Source organism: Odontesthes bonariensis, chromosome 14, assembly GCF_027942865.1.
Source record: "Odontesthes bonariensis isolate fOdoBon6 chromosome 14, fOdoBon6.hap1, whole genome shotgun sequence".
NCBI classification, from domain to species: domain Eukaryota; kingdom Metazoa; phylum Chordata; class Actinopteri; order Atheriniformes; family Atherinopsidae; genus Odontesthes; species Odontesthes bonariensis.
In genome coordinates this window covers 16,590,111-16,611,058 of record NC_134519.1, presented here as the reverse complement: position 1 = coordinate 16,611,058, position 20,948 = coordinate 16,590,111, and the positions used below count along the sequence as shown (strand labels likewise).

At 40.5% G+C, this 20,948-nt stretch overlaps 2 protein-coding genes across 5 annotated transcripts in view; one reads left to right on the top strand and one right to left on the bottom strand.

Moving 5' to 3' along the window:
* Positions 1-591: 591 nt before the first annotated feature.
* On the bottom strand, positions 592-15,074 carry abhd3 (abhydrolase domain containing 3, phospholipase). The gene is made up of 9 exons (XM_075482253.1): positions 14,841-15,074; positions 13,742-13,905; positions 11,879-12,061; positions 9,501-9,546; positions 6,048-6,160; positions 5,548-5,721; positions 5,127-5,175; positions 4,872-5,037; positions 592-3,923 (listed from the first exon to the last, which is right to left on the bottom strand). Exons 1-9 carry the CDS (start codon positions 15,000-15,002, stop codon positions 3,742-3,744), a joined length of 1,239 nt encoding a protein of 412 aa, XP_075338368.1. The 5' UTR covers positions 15,003-15,074; the 3' UTR covers positions 592-3,741.
* A 1,209-nt stretch (positions 15,075-16,283) lies between these two features.
* The window catches only part of mib1 (MIB E3 ubiquitin protein ligase 1), a 50,290-nt gene continuing 45,625 nt past the window's right edge, over positions 16,284-20,948 (top strand). For all 4 annotated transcript variants that reach the window (XM_075483164.1, XM_075483163.1, XM_075483162.1 and 1 more), the window contains exons 1-3: positions 16,284-17,188; positions 17,839-18,010; positions 20,489-20,618. In XM_075483164.1, coding sequence (XP_075339279.1) covers positions 16,960-17,188; positions 17,839-18,010; positions 20,489-20,618 — 531 coding nt within the window. In that variant the 5' untranslated portion in view covers positions 16,284-16,959. The remainder of the gene's footprint in view (positions 17,189-17,838; positions 18,011-20,488; positions 20,619-20,948) is intronic.

The window sequence follows — 20,948 nt, the reverse complement described above, 5'->3', positions numbered from 1 at the left end:
GCCACTTAACACCAAATCACTGTAATGAGCAACCAAGAGTAAATTACTCATCTCTCTTGGCAGTCAAATTACTCACAGGCATTCCTACATCATCAAGCTAAAAACCAAAGCTCATCTGTCAAGGGGCTTAATGCAGTTGGACTGTAGGTAAATGGAGTGCTGGGGGATTACAGTGAGCCTCTCGTGGATAACATCCACCTCTGCAGCGATGCATATCCTATCAGCAGCTAAGCCAGTGAGGGTGGATTGATTCAATTCCAGTTACAAAAAAATAATATTGTGTTGCGAGAGAAGAGAGTTTGTGACACACTGGTCCTACTGCAGACCAGCTCAAATGATAGACTGTCAAATTTCTTGGCCTGTGGGGTTTGATTTTGAGACCACAGGCCCAGTGTGAGATAAACCTTCAAGTGAGTGTTGAGTTTCTGATTATGTAGAGCAAATGTAGTCCACACTTAGCCACATGATTAAATCACTATTTGTTTTTAAAATCAAGACTGACATGAAGACAAAAAGGCAACTGAAGACATCTTTTCTGACCCACACCACATGATGAGTTTAATATACAATGCTAAAAGAAATGCTTGGCAAGCAGAAACAATGGAAACAGGAGACAAACTGACCTAGACTTCTTTTAATAATAATAAATACAGCATATTACACTCACTTTGATAATGTGAATATACTAGTACTTATACTTATACCATTCAATTTAAAATTTTATTGCTGCACAAGTCAATTAACGTTTATTTAACTTCTTTTTCTGTGGTGTAGAAAATTAAATGCAGCATCCTATGAAAAAACAAACATGTCCTTTGTGCTACAGATTACAAAGTCATGTTAAAGTTCAAGACATGATGACCTTAATGAGACACATGCTACTTAATGGACACTTGAACGATTGCTAAAATTTCACAGGAACATGAAAGTCAAAGTCCCTCATGCCGTGCATAACCGAAAGTCTGGTTGGCAGTCATATCGGCTTGATTCACTGAAGCCAACTCATTCATGGTAGCCAGCGCCTTGATCATTGTTGGCGAAAGCAAGCAAACATGACTGGAAACCAGGTTCAACTAACGACAGAGCTATGCATCTTGTAAAGCAGCATCAACCACATCAGACAGCCAATAAGCACACTCTGTATACCCGCATTCCTTCATTCACATCACTGTGGCAAGCACTGAGACTTTCTATCAGAGCCAACCACCAACATTTTCACAAAGAAAACCCAATGGCCTTTACATACTGCTCTTTTAGGCCTTTGGGACATACTTTCCATATCATTAATAAAATTAGCGCCTTGCATTAAGGAATTAGAGGCATGGTAGTATCAACTAAAACAGTGCAATTTTACATTCCTTGTCAACGATGACATTTTTCTCGGTATCATAAATTTGTCAAAGTATTTGGTGTGCGTGAAGGTGGAATGAATGAAAATAAGTGCACACTGGACCTACAGATAAAACTGGGAAATGTATGCTCATCTGCTTTCTCGCTGAGAGTCTGATCGGAGATTGATGGCATGTTTGTTAAATGCAAAGCTACTGCCAACAGTTGGTTTGTTAGATCCAAGGGGGGTGGGAGTAGCTCGGCTCAGTTATACCATAATACAGTTCTGCAACATGTTCAAACAACTTTCCTTAGTTAAAAACCTAAGTGCAAATATAGCTGGGAGCAGAGATGAGGGGGCGAAGTAGCAGAGCAGGACACGGTCTCTGTGGCCGGTTGGTCTGGTCTTGATCATGCTGGCTGTGATCTATGATTTAGGTAAAAGTTTTTATGATAATAGTGCACCCAGAGTCCACCAATCCATTTTCTATGTCTGCTTAATCCAATACAGGGTTGCAGGGGGGACTGAAGCCTATTCCAGCTGCCACTGGCCCGAAAGGCAGTGGAACACCCTGGATGGGTCACCAGTCCATTGCAGGGCCAACACAGAGACATGCAACCACGCACACACATAGGCTCAATTTTAGAGTAACCACTTAACCTAATGTGCATGTTTTTGGACAGCGAAAGGAAGCCAGAGTACCCAAACCGAACCCACACATACACAGGGAGAACATGCAAACTCCACACAGAAAGGCCCCACCGGTGATTCAAACCAGGAACCTGGTGCCAATACATCAAATTTGGTGTAGGTATATAAAGTGTTTGCAGCAATACAGTTTTATTTCTTGGAAGAAGTCACTAGTAGAACTAGTAGAAGTGAGAAAAAAACATTGTGCAAGCATTTTTCTGAAGAGCACGACAAGAAAACATTTGAGCCTTCAGAAACATTGAAGGTTATTGGGGAAAATTCGAATACCTTTATTCGTCCCACAGTGGGGAGATTTTTATGTTAAAAACTAAATTTTTACAAAACTTTTAAGAAGTTAATTATTGCATTTCTTTAAAAGCTCCTTCAAAATGGGATCCAGACTCCATATATTCAATTTGGTTTTGACAGTAACTTTTAGTGAGGCTTGATGAAACGATTGTCTTCTCAGATTTCACTGGGAAAAAAATCAATAAAAAACTATGGCCTCCCCGTTCCACCTCTATACTTTCACACAGGACACACTGCGAAACAAAGGTGCGTCATTCCTGCATTGAAATAGTGTGAAAGCGGCAATAGATAGCAGAGTAAGATAAAGAGGTGCACAGTGGGTGCATGTCTAGCTTTGCTGCCCGGCCCTAAAATCGTGCTATTTCAAAAGCAGATTGTATGTCTGACAATAAGATGTCAGTCAACAAGACTTTCAGGAAGCGCGGGAAATAGCCCTCCCACATCCACAAATTCATGTTCTTATTCCTCATCTTAAACTAACTAGATCTAAAATGTTAGTTAGAGTTTCGAATACACTGATAGCTGTTTCTTACTGTTTCTTGCCTTTAAACTCGACTCAGCTAAACATCTACCAACGGAAGGTTTGAGTAGAATCAATCTTTTTCAACTCTCGGAAAGAAAGCACATGAGTGTAATTTACACATCAAGGTATAACCTAAAAGAAAAGACATAACTGTGCGATGGGTATTTACACATATGAGAGATTAACTGTCAAAAAAAAATTACACAACGACGAGAGAAGGATGAGTAAATAAAGAAAATCCCTGAGGGCTAAAATCCTACTGATATAAGTACTAAAAACCAGGGGATGTTTCAAAATTAAAAAAATGATTGGATTTTCATAAACAGTACTTGTTTACACTTAAAAAAAAAAGATTGCACAGGGTGACCACAGGATTCTTTAGTGAGCTAAAGCAACAACATGAGCGCAGATTGAGCTTTTCACCGCTGACAGGAGCAGCTTTGCTTGTCATCGAGCATATGATGAAAGACTTGTTAATTTTACAAAACAACTAAACGAATGTTGAATGCAGCACAAATGCTGCATTCAATAATGTGCCCTTTAAATAAGAAAGAATGCTTTTTTATTTGCTTGTGGCAGGAGGAAGAATGGGAAGGACGGATGCAGAGCAAAGATAAAAGAAAGAAAATACAAGGAAGGGAAAAGTTGGATGGGAGGAATTGATAATTGGTATTGAGGAAGGAATAAAGAGTGGATGCAAGTTGGGAATGTTAAATGGTTAAAAGATTGGACACGAAGGTAGGAAAAAGAATAATGGAAAAAAAAAAGACTGGAGGGAATATTGAACGGAATGCAGCGAGGAATGATGGATGACAAAGATGAAAGAAACGAAGGACAAAGAGAGAGGAAGAAGAGTGAGGAAGTAGCAACACTTTGTTAAGTTCTCTTTTCAGGAGAGGTCTTTGAGTCGGCTGCCTTGCTCAATGACCGCCTTTGCAAATTGCTTGAAGACTCGGTCCATATAAGTGCTTTGTCGTGGCCAAAGCCCCTCCAGGAAACCAATATGGCCGCCATGACAGGTGATGAGCATGGCCAGGTGAGGATTCTGCTTGACGGCCTCCACCGGAATGGCTGCAAGCGAAACACATGATTGAGATACTGTTTTGTTCTCTGTGAACTCTGCACCCATAAAAAGAAAACAAGGTTGCTGCACATGGCTGCTTAAGTGATTATATCTGTAAAGGCACAACAGAGCTAACTGCCTTTTATACAGACAGGAAATCTCTTATATCGTATACCTCGCAGATGAGAACAGTGGCAAAATGTTATCATGCTCTGAGTATTGAGCACGTATTTCCCACAAAACAGTGTTTTGTCTGGATTTAGGTGCAGCCGCTGGATTTTAGGTGTCGCTGGTTACTGTCTCCTGATCATCAACAGGTCTGCATGTTTGCGATTCTACAATGATTTGTGCTACTTTTGTTTGACTTGCTTTTGTAATTAGAGAAAAATCTGCTTGTGCCTGTGTTTGAACATCAGTGCAATGTTCGAAAATGTCATTTCTGATTTTCACAAACACACAGTAATTTGCCCATCTGAGGCCAAATCCCGTGATTTGCCCCTCCCTTTCTTCCACTTTTTATTGTACTTGCTGCATATTTTGCCCAGATATGCATTTTTTTCTGTGCACCCTCTTTATTGGATTTAGTGGTTTGATGAAAACTTTAAGGAATCAAGGAAAGATGTGAGGGAAAATTTAAAAGGACTTTAAAAAGAAAGCTGTGGTGCAAAGATATTTGATTGCCCTTTAACTCAAATGGGTTCGGCTGCGGTACCTCATACCTCTCTTCACTGGCCCCTCTCCTGCTCATGGAAGGTCTACTAAACCTGGACGCTACAGCTCAAAAATACTGCTAATCTTTAGTAACAAGCTCCAAATACAGCATCCCCCCAATACAAATATTCGCTTATAATAAGTGGACTTTCATGCCCACATATTAATACTTCCAGGAAGCCTACCACATTAAAGTATTTTTGGAGTTATTCTACAATAATTTGGTGGTAGAAACTGCAACTCACCATGGGATGGGGAAAAGACGTCATCAGCAGCGTTCAAACACAGCATGGGGACCTGGACAGACGTCAGCGTGTGGATAGGACTGGCATCATGATAGTAGTCATCATTACTCGGATAACCGAACATTATGGAGGTGAACCTTTCGTCAAACTCACGAATGGTCTTTGCCTGGAGGGATCCAGCAAAACTATTAAACTCTATCAACTGTTTTTTAAATCAAATTAAAGTGGCTTGAATCAGTAAAAATGAATCTGTACCTTCATGACATGATCAATGTCGTAACACTTTTCAAGAACCGGTCTGTGTCTGCAAGAAGATTATAAATGAAACTGTCACTACCTGCTGCGAGATTTCCATCTGAAAATGTCTGATACGAAACAAAAAGATGCACCAACATAATGAAAGAACAATCCTGCTCTAAGAGAAGTACTAAAGAATAGCAGTGCACATATGAAGGCCTTGATAACACATGTGGGTTACACACACGCAACTGTAAACTATAAAAAATCTCTGCATTGGTAATCAGCTAACATGTAAAAAATACAGCAGAAGTAAAGCTTTTTCCAAAAGGCAAACTTTAAATGGATATTTAAGGTACTTATATGTTAACCCGGTTTGCATGTTGTGTGCTTGCAGAGTGTTAGTGGCCGTGTTAATCCCGTTCTGGCCCCGGCTGACCTGTGCACAGACGCCTGTAGGCAGCTGGTGAGGTAGGAGTTGAAGAGGAAACGGTCCAGGGGTTTTTCCAGTGATGCTGTGCACTCGAATACATCCCAGCCAGCTGAGAAGACTACGACCCCTTTCAGACAGGTTTCCCGGCCCTTGCGCCCCAAGTAGTTGGCCAGCATCATTCTGAATATGGAGAGAGGGAGAGCCGAAGGGTCAGACAGGAAAATAGGGATTCCATTTCAGAGCAATCCCTCAATTCAAGGGATTAGTGTTGTGCAATGAAAAACACGTTCTTTGGCGTGCAGCGCTAAACGACGGGCTAAAATTAAAGCACTGATATGTCCAAACCAACATTGACAGAATAAGTCATTCATGCTGTTAATGTTATTGTCTCCAAAACATTTAGATAGCAGTAATTCACCACCACTAAATATGTAATGTCTTCTTGTACATTTTAAAGTTTGATCTACATTTTTTTAAAGTCTGCTAGCACTCAAATGTTTCTTTACCCTCCCATGGATACACCAGCAGCCATGATTGGAGCCGCCTCATAGGTCCTCTGAATGTGCCCAATAACAGTCTCTAGATCCTCCGTGTTGGCTGCACAGTAGGTCCTCGGGGTCTGTGTATGGCAACAAAACAATAAAGTCAGTCTTATCTTGTCTTTTCTTTCTCTGTAAGAATATAATGAAAACCTAACATGAAGATAATAACTACAAACCACACTCACAATAACTGGCAACAGTATCATTTTTTCCCAAAAAATAAAACTGACTCTAGACACACATTTGACATAAATATCTTACAGATTATTAGATTAAGTGCCTTGAGGCTACATCAGGTTCTTTTTTTTTTAAATTTGCAAATAGGAAGGACATTGACACGCGCATTCTGTCCATTGTCACACTTGCACAAACGTGGCACACGTGGCTCATCCTATCGTCCATCTTCATCTAATGAATGATATCTGCTGGGGTTGTACATCACTCTGAGGTCATGCAAGAGTAAAATTAATCAATGTGATGCATGACAAGTCGAACTAAATCTTCAAGGGGTAGTAATATACAACCTTAATATACAACCTTGAGAAACTCCTTTGAGCAGCACCTCTGACAAAAACAGTCAAAACTAAAAGTGAAATCTAAGATGAAGCCTTTCAAATAGCTCATAAATCCCCCTTTCATGGATGAAACTAGTCAATTTGGCTGTTCTAGCTGCTTTCGGTACCAGATGAAGAAGAAATAAAAAAGCGATTAAAAGCAGTGGGATTACTGTCAATCTTTACATTCATTGTTTCACTGCAGTCTCTTAAATCATATGCAGAAATGGGTTTTAATTGTCCAGTGATTTTAATTAGCTTTGTTTTAAATCATTTTATAGGTTTTGATGCAGTTTTGCGAATTTAATGTGAAGCAAATGCACTTTCAGAGAAAAGAGCTGGGAAGTATTTCATAGGTCAAAGACAAATAGATTAACAAGATTAAAGATAGATAAGTTCCAAATGTAAGACAACAGGAACAAGTTTCTCTGTTTCAGGTTAAGCGTTCTCTTTTACTCACACATCTTCAAGTGTTGCTCTCAGTAAAACTCAAAGCGTAGCTTGTCTTTGACTTTAAGAGACGGAAAGAGACTCTCCAACTGTCCATGGATTGTTTATTTATTTATTTTTTATTTTTTATAAGAGAACTGAACAACTGGTGGTGTGGTGGTCGCCTCACAGCAGGAGGGTTTCTGGGTAAAATCCCAGCTGAGTCTAAAAACATGCATGTTGGATGGGTTGGACGTTTGTCTCATTTGTTTTTGTGTTGCCCTGTGATGGACTGGCGACCTGTCCAAGGTGTACCTCGCCTCTCTCCCAATGGCAGCTGGGATACGCTCCACCCCACCCCCACCCTCGCAACCCTAAATTGATTTAAGCAGGTATAAAAGATAGATGGATGGATGGAGGAGAACTGACTGGTCAGGAGGCTGTGCTTTTACAAACGTGGATTTCTTAACCCAACCTGCCCCGGAGCAGGTTAGGTTTCCTGCATAAGCCGCCATGGTGATAGATCGCAACAAGAAGTGAACCAACTTTGTGATGATGAAAAACCAGAGCTGAACCTGAAATTACCTTGCTAAGCCACTAATCCTGCTTCCCAGCACAGTCCCCCGCTGGCCTGGTGATCGTGAACTAAGCAAGAAATGTGAGGCACACAGGGTGAGAGAGGCCGTGTGCTCTAGTAAGAACATCATTACAATCCTTCTTCACATAACAATAACTCGTATGCTGTTGTTTTAAGGTTTAAAATGGTTCATAATACAAATTCAAATGCATATTTGATGAATTGGGAAGAGACCAAAATTTCAAGGAATTTTCAACCAAATAAATCTCTTGAGTGTTGCCCCATTAACTCAATACATCTAAGGATAGCTTTTCATTCACCTGAAGCCGTCTCAGTGGACTAAAGCACTGGCCTTTAAAGTCGGGGATGTTAGGTTCAAGTTCCATTTGAGTAGTGCAGTGAAGAAGCTTCAACTATTTAAACTTAATGAAACATTCTGGAGCGCTGTAAGCACTGTCGCCTCACAGCAAGAAGATTCCTGGTTCAAATCTCAGCTGGGGCCTTTCTGTGTGGAATTTACATGTTGCACCTGCGCATGCGGGGCTTATTTCCCTGTATTCTGGGTTCCTTCCACAGTCAAAAACCTTGCACGTTGCATATTTGGGATTCAAAAGTAATCGTGGGAGTGAGTGCGAGTGTGAATGGTTGTTTGTGTCCTTTGACTGTGTGTTGGCCCTGCGATGGAATAGCGAGCTGTCCAGCATGTACTGTAACCCAAAAATATTAGAACTTCTCAGGGACAGAAGATATTTCAAAGAGGAATCTAATAAATACATAGATCTACAATAAAATTTAAAAAAACACACACACATACACACACAACTTTACACAACAGTAGAATATAGAGGCTTTTCAAAGGGTCTTGAAATAGCTTACAAACCCTCTGGATAGTCTTTACAGCATGGGGGTGGGGGGGTGATTTTGAACACAGCAGGTCATTTGAAAGCGTTTGCCAATTTAAACAATGGAGGACATTCACTCCAGCTGGACACAAAGAAAACAGTGATATACGTGTACAAAGGCTAAAGCATTTGCATATACTGTAGCGCAATCCCCAACAGAAATGAGGGAGAAAATTCCTTCCTTCCCACCCACCACCACTCGATACAAGGCCTCAATAAAACCCGTTTTTTATCTAATTACAGCTGAGTCAACTAAATTGTAGATGAGACCCACAGCATGATCAAGCCCAGAATCGACCTGTATGATGCTAGACCCTTTATTTCTGTAATATTTGAAGCAGAGAGCGCAAAAAACAAAAACAGCAGGCAGGAGGACACAAGTCAGTCAGAGATAGATTTATACCCACAAAGAGGAACGGTAGATCGATTGGGGACAATCTTAAAAAGCAATGAAACACAAGTGTGCGTCGGATAAAAATTTTATCTGGTGGTGGTTAGATCAGGGTAATACAGTCATCGTCCATAAAGAATGGTCCCTGTTCAAAAGCAGGTGTGTTCACGGTATGGGAGACGAGTTACATAGTGAGCATGCTAAGCAGAGTCTGGGCCCGTTTTGTTGGCTAAATATACCCGAGTGTAAAAGGACAGATTAAGCCAGGTGTCAGAACAGCACGTGCTTGGCGAGGTCATATTTCTGTGGATCTGCATGAAAAAAAAAGTAGGTGGCTGCAACTTAATCCCTGCAGTGCAACAACACTGTCCACTTAGGCTTCCCGTAGCTCTGTGACACGTGTCCAGCAGACATGATCTGTGCCGGCTGACTCGTAGAAAACCAACTAACTTTGACAGTTCTTTAGATGCCGAATACGTGCCTGTCTTTCTGGATTCACAAAACAGAAATAAAGAAACGTGATGATGAAGAACAAGACAAGAAACATTTTTTTTTTATTCTTACCAGTAGTGTTTCACCAGAAACCCCTCTGTTGTTGAATACCACACACCTGTAATACACAAAACAAAACCAAACGAGTACTTGCATTACGCCTTTAATCACTTTAGTTATCAATACTAAAACTAAACTAAAACAGCTACAATGATAAGTCAGTTCATTTAGTTTCTAAACTTATTGAGGAAAAATACCTAAACAGGAGCTCTTACACGAGACACCACAGCCCAAAATAAATGAATAAATACACTTTATTCAAATACACAAAAATATTATTATTATTAGTAGTAGGAAAATATGTTGCCTTCATGGTAGCATATGACTCCTCACAATTTAAATATATGTCTGCATCAGTGGTACCTTCACACATACTGTATGCAAATCATCTATGCCATACTGAGGCACTCCCATACTGTCTCCAACTGCTGGCTGTTGCTCCTTTTGCTGATAACAGCCTGGATTAACTTTCACATCTTTGTCATGTAAAAACAAGACATCAGTTTTGTATTTTTCGAAACATGGACATGTGTCCTCTGCCTCTTTTGTCCATCTGAGAAGAGCTCTTGGCATTTGGACTAAAAATACTGATGCCCTCTACAGGAAGGGCCAGAGCCGTAACTATTTTCTGAGGCGGCTGAGGTCCTTCAACATCTGCCGGACAACACTGCAGATGTTTTGTGAGTCCGTGGTGGACTTAACAAGCTCATCTGCAAAGTCAGCCACGTTGTGGGAGAGGAGCTGGACTCTCTGACAGTAGTATCTTTGCAGAGTTGGCTTGCTCTGTGTGTATCACAGTTTCAGGTTACATTACTAGATGCAGTGGGAGACTATGTGGGAGTGGTTTTCAAAGGAGCTCATGAGTTCATTCAATATTCATCATGGTGGCATGATGGTTTCTCCTGTGGCGCCACCAGAGGGATCAAAGGACACACTGGGATTTCCCCATATTCGCCCAATCTTTTTAAAATATCAAGTATCGTAGATATTGAGTGATTAAAGTTCCCTGGGAATCCCGCATTAAGAAATGCATATTTTTAAAATTCAGTAATGATTTTCTAACGGAGATTGGTACAGATTGGTGAGCAACAACCCATCCTTAATTAGAAAGATGGTAGATTGATTGGTGGATGAATCCTGACACGCTCGCCTGTCACCATTTAATCTGCTGACAGCAGAATCTTCAAGAAAAATGTTACTTGTTAATTCAATTAACTTTTTCTTTTCTTGGCACGTCTCCCTTTTTTTATGTGTTTCTGGCTTTCTATGTTAAATTTGTTTGTACTTTTCAAATACAATAAAACTGGTCACCGTAGGCACTGAAAATCATTCCTTTGACTTTTATCTATTGAACAAAGGCTCAAATGAATTAACAATTCTGATCTATCTTCCTTAGAAGTTGCTGTAAATTTATGAATAACTCTCCCTTAGCTCTAATATTTGCAGATGGAGACATCAAAAGATGTGGCTGATTTCACATAATAGCCCACCAACATGGGGACGAGAAAGACGAATATTTAAAACTCTACTGGCATGTTCAAAAGAGTACTGTGGCCCAGATTCCTTTGAATAAAATATTTCTTGTATAAAAAAAGAAAAATGAACAGGGGAAAATGATGACATGTGCAAAAAGGCACAGCTGTGTCAGGGGCATTTTTCTTTTTTTTTTGTACTGTAAGGCAAACACATCCGCTTCTCTCCTCGTGCCACAACTCTCCAGTTATCTATTATGCGGTGGAATCAGACCTGCTGTTTTTATTTGTGTGACTTGCCACAGGAAGTTGGGCAAGAGAGGCTAGGACCACAGAGGTGGGGTGCTTAAAACGCACTCTGCAGCAAGGACACGGAAGTTGGCCGGAGCTAAGCTGCAAAGCTTGTAGTAGGATAAGCTGTAATTAATTAAGCAACACAGACTTGGGTGAGGGTTGGAAGATGCTGAGTTCGCCGGCTCTCTTTACACGTCTTCCCAAATCTGTGTGAAAGAACGGGTGCAGAGAACACAAAAGAGCCTGTTGGAACTGGACAAAAAAAAGGGGGGGGGTGCCTGACTGTGCAAGTCTTCCAGCTTGTGCTACGTTTGCCTATTTAAAGTAGCTCTTGACAAACAGCTTAGCTGCCCACTTTGTTAGTTCACGTCACCTGAAATTACCCCAAGCCCTGATGAACTAATTAAAATGCACAACAAAACTGGAGGTCAGGTTTTAACTTGTGATCAATAGTGGTATGACTATAAAAGTGTTTTGTCTTTGACTGGACAATAAATCTGTACTGTAGAAAGAGTGCAAATTAGAACACCAGGCAGAGAGAGAATTTCAGGTCTGTGATTCAGTGCCCTGAATGCTCTGCTCAGCATTGGACCTAAGCCAAGCTATCCGGCCAAGACCACCCACCTATAGCCCAGATCCCGGCTCTGTTGGACCATGTGCAAGATGTAGGACTCTCGGCTAGTGCCAGTCAGACCGGGAAGAAGGAGGACTGTGGGCCTGGTGGCGGGGTCGGGATGAGCGTGGCTGTCGTCATTGTCAAACCAGTCCACAGATATCTGTCCTCCATCTGCTGCCTTAATAAGCTCACTGCAGAGATGAGTGGGACATGAAACTCAGCGATGTGGGTCTTTCTGAAAATGATCTTCCAGCTGTAACTGTATGTATCCATTTATTCATTTTTTGTTTTGCCCATGCACCTGCATGCGCACAACTGAAAACACATGACAAAACTGTTGAGAAATACTAACAATGGATGCTACATTTAACTTTATATGCATAACTGCTGATTAAAAACAACAACTGCTCAAATACTATACATAATTATACTGAATTTATGCAGTAATTAATTGCACAATTGAAGATTCCTGTTCAGTTCCAGATAGTGATTACTTCATGGCATCCATCACATACTGCCGCAGGGGAATTAGTTATGTGAGCAAAGTGCTCAACGACAGCTGCCTCATTTGTCTTGTGATCACCTTTTCAATGGACTTTGCCACACACAGCAAGTAAAGATAAAGAAGACAGTTCACCAGCAAATTCTTATGACCAATCAACTTCTGGGCTGTACAGTCGTAGAATGTAGATGGGCCCATTCAATCATAGTGCTGGTGCCTCCTAAAACCTGTTAGGCACACAGACCCACACACAACTGCTGGTGAGCCAGCTTGGCCAGTCTGTAGTGAAGACATCCGCATGAAATTACAGAACCGCCATGAAATATACACCCAAGGAGAGACTTTAAAGTCAAGGTGTGCCAGTTCAGAGTGACCAGCTCGCAAAGTGGGAGGGGGTGTGTGGCTTCTCCTCCTGTCGGACAACAAGGTGACTGGAATTTCACCCCACAGCAAATAGGGCAAATTCGTCCCCTTGAAAAGGGAGACCATCAAAGCAGAGGCAGTGTGGCTGTCCTTTGGTTGGACACCAAAGGGAATAAAAATCCAACTGATGAATAAAAAACAACAACAGCAAAAAACAAAAACATTACATTAACAATTTCCACAAATCATCATTTTTCTCTCCACGTGTTAAGTGATTAAAAGTCCATTAACTTCAGCTGTGTTTTTACATTAAGAAAAAATAGAAGATAGAACATTTAGGATTATCCTTTTTCAATCTATTTTTTTGATGACAAAACAAAAAGAACCAAAAACATGTTCCCGCCCTCATAGTTTCCAGCTATAGACACGTGGACATATAAAAGACAACTTCTAAGTTGATGTTGTTTGTTTTTTTTGTGATGAAAAACAAATCTGTTCGAACTAAATGTAATCTCATTCGAGCACAGAGGGGGCAAGGAATTTAGTGCCATGTAATATTCCAGAGAATTAACATTTATCAAAGAACAGACCGGGCGGCCAACGCTTACAAAAGGGTCATAAAAGATTTCTTTCTCTTCTGAGCTTTTGGGTCCAGCTGAGAACAAAGGCTGGGATTTATTTCCAGTTGAGACACTGGAAAGAAAGAAATCAAGAAAACGCCAACACCAGTTTCTCAAACAAGGCCAACCTCGTCTGAAAAGTGTCAATATAAAGCTGTGGATGGATAGCATGGGAAAGGTTTCAGTGCTTACCGCAATACTTTGTAACCCTAGAAATATTAGATGTGTGGTTACTGCACAAGCTCAAACCAATGTATACATGTTTGTTTTTGTTTCTTCAATTGCATATTTCAACAAAGCAAACCGCATCATTTCAAGTCAGGAGAGTTAAAAAAAAACCCAGAAATAAATATTGTGTGAAGGACAATTAGAATATCAGGACTTACTTTCTGTAGACGACTCCAGGTTTGGCTGTAACAAAAGGTCGAAGTAAAGTCTGGATGCGACTCTCCCAACACCAAAAGGTGGGGTAGTAGGTCTCTGACACTACCGGACATTGCTCCCTCAGAAACTGGTTGAATTTCTTACCCCCAGAGATAAGCTGAGGTTTCTAAAAAAAAAAAGACAAGTAAACAAAGTGTGGCACAGATTAAAGCATCACTAAATATGAAGACTTTTTTTGTGTGTTGACAAAACGTTCATGTATAATGAAATTATTCTGTTCAAAAATGATATTTCAGCAGCAACGTGTGACTGAAAAGGTATCTATAACAACGTCGCGTGATAGTAGCCTATACGCATAGGCTATGTCATAAACCTTAATCTCCAAGCTTTATTACTAATGAACAGACTGGTGATAACCTAATAAAGCTTAAGGTTACCCGTGTTAAAGTTCATGTGAAAATCCACGTTCTTGCATTTTGTTTATAAATTCAAACGACTGAACGTCGTTGCGTAATTTGGACAATTGGCTCCAGAACAATGCAGCTTTTAATCCACTCAATTACAGTGAATATCGCTTCAAATGTATTCGCGTGTATGTTTATGATGAAAACCTGCGTATTAATGACTTCATACGTAACAAAACATCGCTTTTGTCGACCCTATGCGTCGCTTGCCAAATGAACCGCAACTTGGCATGCATTACATAAAACCCTTCAAGCTGTGTAACCGGCATCTCTGGACAACACACGGGGGGGGGGGGGGGGGTTAGCTTAGCTTAGCCAGTGCCCTGTCTTTCTTGGACTGATAAAACCTACTGACATATGAGCTGCACTTGAATGCATTGTGTTCGTTGTGGATATAAAAATGCTTGTCTGAAGTGCATATCTCATTTCCACATGTGAGGCAGTGGTAGCCAACCAGGGGGCAGATGCAACCGAATCGAAACCTCCATCAGTGCGCGCACCGGCCGGCTGTCATCACTCACGAGCATGGCAGCTGGGCTACTCTCCTCAATGATAAACAAACGCCGGTTTACGCTAAATAATATACACCGTGTCCCTCTAAAACATTCGCTCTGGTCGCAAATTATATTTAACCTACCTTCGCTACTGAAATCAAATAGTAGCAGGTGTATGCTGCGCTAAAGCCCAGCACCAGAGACAGCCCAACTCCAGAACCGAACAGTCCCACTTTCACTTGATTTTCCAAATAATGCGACAGGTCCGTGGTCAAAATGTTGAAATTGAGGTCCAGCGAGATCATTGCAAGGTCCCTGTTGTCTCCCGTACAGTGAGGACAGCGGCCAGCTCGGATGGGATTCAGCTGTGTCTGCCTGTGAGCCAACTGTGAAGGAGACAGTCAAGGGGAGCTGCTGGGGGATGAAATATGTGTAAGAGCGAGAGGTGGCGCTCTTTGACCGGCTATCCATGTCCAGCCGGCCGCTCAGAATCACTTTGTCGCCCCCTGCAGTCGACAGAGGTGACGTGCACCATGTGCGGCTGCAGTGACAACAGCACCGCTCGTCAGTGGTACATTATCTGAAATTAAAGAAATGGTTCAAGTTTAATAACAATCCAATTTTTCTAAAGGCAGGGTAATTAATTTGCTGTGGTAAATACTTCTGTATGTAGTGCAGAGGTAGTTCATGGCTCAAATCTTTGAGTAACCAGACAAAGCAGGGTAATGCCCCTGAGGCTATAGACCCACGGGGCCGCTATATTCCAGCTTCACCGTGTGGTAATTAGTGGAAATTAAATTAACTGAAAGTGTTATGAAATCGTAGGGGCGTCAAGGCAATACTATTAACTACCTGATAGGTAATCTTGCAGAGAGTTTCTAAGAGTTTAAATCCGAGGTCTTTGTTTGTTTGTTGTATTAAGTTTTATTTGTTGACATGGTGCATTTTATAAGACAGATTTTAGTTTTAAGAAAAATGTGTACGCTGGCAAAATTATAGGGTTACGATTTCCAAAGGACAATTTTGAAAAGGATCCTTATTTGTTTATTGATATGAACAGAGAATCAAAAGTTTATTTTGATTGGAAATTCATCAGTAACTAATGATGAGATAAAGGAATAAAAAAAGTGTAGTGTTATAATGTTAACAAATATACATTCAAAGATTAATACTAATACTCCATTCTGACTGAATGCAAATATCTTCAAATTAAGACTAAATTAACACTTTCAGCCACACCCATATCGATGCAATTACACCTTTTGATGTGGCAGACAACTACTTTAACTAGCATCATATTTGTATTTACACAAGTCTGATCTTAAATGAGACTTTAAAGTCTCTTTAAATCTATCTATTCTTAAATGTTGTTTTGCATTTGACTTGTTACGGTTACAAAATTAGTGTTTTCATTAGTGGCCTCAAGGGACATTATTTTTTTTTATTCCTTGAGGCAATCAATTTTATACGGACTTTCCAACCCAACATATGTTTCCACATAAAAAATACGCGTATTCTTTTAGCCAGCCACTTGTGATCCGCACGTTTCAGATGCGCAGGCGCACCGGCAGTTAGACTTGGCTTGTTTTCACAAAGCCCCTCGCGTCTTCGTGCTTCATCGTACACCTCCGTAGCTAGTTGTTGCTCGTCTGGGGCTTGAAAGATGATTGACTATAATGGCGACGCGTCTATTATTCTGAGTTGAGTTCATGGAACCATTTCGGGTTGACAGAAGGAGCACGTTTATTTACTTCGGCACCACCAAGAATAACAAAAAGGATAAGCAGCCAGCAAAAGGAGTACATTCTGTCGCGGCGACAAGGAGCCGAGAGAAATTTGTATTGCTAGCATTGCTATCGCTAGCAGCTGTGCTTGCTAGCTTGCTAAGTTGAATAGGTGGCTTTCTTCTGTGTGAACTGGAGATGGACAAACAGACTGTCGCGTGCTGAGATCTATGCAAACTAGCAATGCATCTACTTTATGGTCTTTTTGGATTGTTTGGTGCTTGTTTCCACGGGTAGCCCTGATTAAGCATTGCCTTGCAGTTGACGCTAGCTTGTAGTTTTTAGAAGAGGACCCAGTACTCTCCTTTGGTAGCTAACATAGCTAGCAGGCTAGCTTTTCTCTCTAGTCTTTCCTGTCAAGACTTGTTCCCACTAGCGCTTGGAAACTGTCTAACAGCCCACCAGTAGCTGGCTAGCAAAGGTTGCTAGCTTGCTAATTTTCTAAGAATAGTTGTGGTGTTGCGAGATCTTTCATAAAATGACCACCGGAAGGAATAACCGAGCGATGATGGAAGGAGTTGGAGCCAGAGTGGTCCGCGGACCTGACTGGAAGTGGGGGAAGCAGGATGGTGGAGAGGGACATGTTGGCACCGTGAGGAGTTTTGAAAGTCCTGAGGAGGTGGTTGTCGTTTGGGATAATGGGACTGCTGCCAACTACCGTTGTTCTGGAGCTTACGATGTGAGGATATTGGACAGTGCGCCAACAGGTAACTTTACGTCAGTTGACGCACAAAGAAGTTACTCCAAGTGCAACAGAAAAGTTGTCTTGCACAGCTTCAAGATACTGATTCGTTTTACGCCCTTTAGGCGTTTCGGTGAAGTAATATTGAGATGGAAGCTATTCTGATAAAAAGCTAAAACATGATTTGTTAAAATATTGATATTAGTTGTGTCTAGCTTGTAATCTCTGTTGAGCCTAGACAAACGATTTAAGATTCACAGATATGATCTCCTTAACAAAAAGAAATATGCTGCAGACCGCAGAAATGCACGCATCCAAAGCCAAGGATATGCCAGCATAGTTCCTGACTCAAAATTGCACTGAAGGGGAAAAAAAAAAAAGTTTTTGGAAAGGATGACGAGATCAACCTTTTAGGATGTGCACAACATAAAATCAGAGGACCACTTTAAATTTATTTCGTTTAACCTCTGAATTCTGATTGACACCTGAATATACCTTTCAGTTCATGTACCCTTTTCAAGTATCTCTGCGTTTTTAGTCAGCTGATGGGGAAACAACTTTCTATAGTTATCTATAGTTTATAAAAATGTTTTTCTAATAGCATTACTGATATGAACTGTTGATAAACACAGCACAATCTCTATTTGTTAACTTACAAATACTATCTGCCATCAGGTATCAAGCATGATGGAACCATGTGTGACACCTGCCGTCAACAGCCCATCATTGGTATTCGCTGGAAATGTGCAGAGTGCACCAATTACGATCTCTGCACAACATGTTACCATGGAGACAAGCATCACCTCAGACACCGGTTCTACAGGATCACCACCCCAGGCAGTGAGAGGTTGGTTAACTTGGCAACATTTGCCATTATTGTGTCTTTCCTTGGACCCACCGTTTTCACTGTAGTCATAAAGTAGCCAGATAATCCCTGCACTCTGTTGTGATTGGTTGGTCCTCTTAGAGTTTCTTACCTTATCACAGTGTGTGACATTTGAGATGCCTTTTGAGCTCCCTGCCTCTCAGGCAGGCAGATTTGGTCTCTTGTGCTCCTAGCCCTCAGTTGCCTGGCAACTGCTCAGCCTCATTTCAAGATTCAGAAAGACCTTTTTAAAAAAAAAAAAAAAAGAAAAAAAAAAAGATTGTAATGCAGTGTTTCTCATTGACGGGGTGTATTTTTTTTTTAAATTGTATTTGTCTTTTGGTACAAGCAGCAGTCTTATATTCTGCTATCTCACTGGTAAGTTTTAAAGGACCTTGATTGAAAATCTGAGTCGACAATAAAGTTTCATAATGTCAATAATTTGACTACGTTTTCATTAAATATGAGAAATAAAGTCCATAAAACCACCTGCTTTATTACTGTAAAAAACAACCCTATATAACCTATAAGGCCGTGGGGTTTTAGGGAGAGGAAGACTCATAAATGTGTATTAACTCATAGATTTGTGATCATATATTACTATCACTGCTCCTACGATAAAAATAAAGCAAAAGATTAAAAAGATTAAGTTTAGACTTTAGCAGCCCTGTTTTTTCATACCATGCTGCCATCAGACGGTGCCAAACTATTTTATAACTTTATTACAAACTTTATAGTGATTTGGTTATCACTTTTTTGCCTGAAGTCATTCTGCCGCACAAATGGTGTCATCGCAGTGGGGTCCCTACCTTTTTCTTCTTTGCTTCTTATGTACAGCTTGAAGGTTATATTGATGTCTTAAAGTACTTTTTAAAGGTGGGGTGGTGTCTGGAAATCTTTACATTTTCAGCAAAACTTGAAGAGTTTGGCAAAATCTGTTTTAATCAGACCCTGGGCTGTCCGTGATTTAAAACTTTTCTTTGTCGACCAGGAGTCACAATTTAAAGCAAATAGTCAACTATCTGTTGGACTATTATAGTAGATATATTTAGAGTTTTATACAATAATGTTAGTGGTGCGTAGCTTTCAGTTTAGTCCCTAACGTCTTTATCTTGGAGTGAGAGAGAGAAAAATTAAGGTACTCTCTCATTAATCATCTAAAAAACATAATAGAACATATAAATATAAGCAGAAAGTTCACGGCAAAGTCCCAACTCCTTCCCCACCCCACAATTAACCAATGATGATTTGGCTTAGATGTTTATTGTCGACTAAAGCGTAGCCAACTATAGGTAGCTCTACGCAGACCAATGTCCCGGTAGCAGTGAATTCCTTCTTCATGAGGAACATTACTTATATGTTCAACATATTCAACTAGGTGCATGTGATGGTAATTACCTTTTTTTTTTTTTTTTTGTTACCACAAACTAAATGAGCTAAATTAAATGGGATATCCACAGCCAATGTTAACTTGTGATTGTTTTTCCTTATTCTTTTACCACCACCTTCCTCACTGCTTCCAAATTGTCTTTTTAAAAAAAAAAAAAGTGTTTCAGATGTGGAAACTTGGAACATTGCCTGTTTGGGCAGTTCTTGTACAGACTGTCAAGGACAACTTTTCTTGGTGCTTTGCTCATGATGCTCCAGATGGATATTTGGGAAGTAGGGAGAACAAGCCAGAAATGATGAGACTTTATAGTGAGCAACGCTCTTCACAAAATAGCATTACTTGTGTTTGGTTTTGATTTCACATAGACTGTGAGTCCAGAAGTGATGTCTTTTTTTCATTTCAGGCCACTTTTAGCCAAACGTCATACATTTGGTTTACAAGGCTTAACAGCTGGCAGCCTTTTCAATAAAGCACCATTTCATTTCCCTTGTGACAGACATTGCATAATGCACAATGGATGCACGAGGTCCCCACAGCACACACAAACTCCTGCTGCATGGTGGGGGTGTTTTGTTCCACCACATTTGATTCTTTCACCAACTGCTGGAGAGGGAGTGGTTAGAGGCTGCAAGCTGTTTGCATTGGTTAGACCTACAGCGTCCAGCTGCTCTGTCTACCATGGCTCACATTGTTCTTTGATGGGTGGAACTCCGCTGTTTATTTGCTATAATCTATTGATCACTCAAACTTGTGGCTGTGCTGGCGTTTCCTGCGGTACACTGCAGCAGGTAGTCATTTCTGGGATTTAAAAAAAAAAAAAAAAAGTGTATTTGAGTACTTAACCATTTGCATTTGGGATTTTAATGTCTTCAATAACCATGTCTGTATTTGAATATCAAAAGAAACTCAAGTGTTGTTGAGAATTCTGGTATCTCATCTGCGATTTGCTTGTCAGTGAAATGAAAACTAATTTGCACATTGAAACGGATCCCCTGTTGAGTATCACTTGAGTGATAAACAAATCCAAATGAAAACACTTGTTTCTGTTTGTCAATGTTTTATATGAGCAGAGTACTTTTGGAGTCGCGTCGCAAGTCAAAGAAAATCACAGCCAGAGGGATCTTCGCCGGTGGCCGGGTTGTGAGAGGAGTGGACTGGCAATGGGAAGACCAGGATGGAGGCAATGGGAGGAGAGGAAAGGTATGCATCAACCAGATAGGTAGAGCCTCTTTCTGCCCCCCCTCCTAAGATCAAAGTCTGTGAAGGACTATAGAAGTATGTGTGAATGGATAGACTTGCACACATTTACATTTACTGTTTTCCACTGGCAGTGAGCTTTTAGGGTTTAGATAGATAAACAGGGCTACTAAAGGGAATACTGTTGAGAATAGATATATATATATATATATATATATATATATATATATATATATATATATAAATAAGGAATATATGGGCATTCTTTATTGTGAAACAGCTCAATGAATTTTTGCCCTTGAAAATCTTGGGGAGGAAAAAACATGCTTCCAT

What these genes read in the sequence shown, in the direction of transcription:
- abhd3 (XM_075482253.1), bottom strand. Translation starts at nt 15,002, where the DNA reads ATGATCTCGCTGGACCTCAATTTCAACATTTTGACCACGGACCTGTCG. An exon ending in CCTGGAGTCGTCTACAGAAA is followed by an intron (nt 12,062 to 13,741) that starts GTAAGTCCTGAT and finishes TCATCTCTGCAG; the next exon opens with TGAGCTTATTAAGGCAGCAG. An exon ending in ACATTGATCATGTCATGAAG is followed by an intron (nt 5,038 to 5,126) that starts GTACAGATTCAT and finishes GGATCCCTCCAG; the next exon opens with GCAAAGACCATTCGTGAGTT.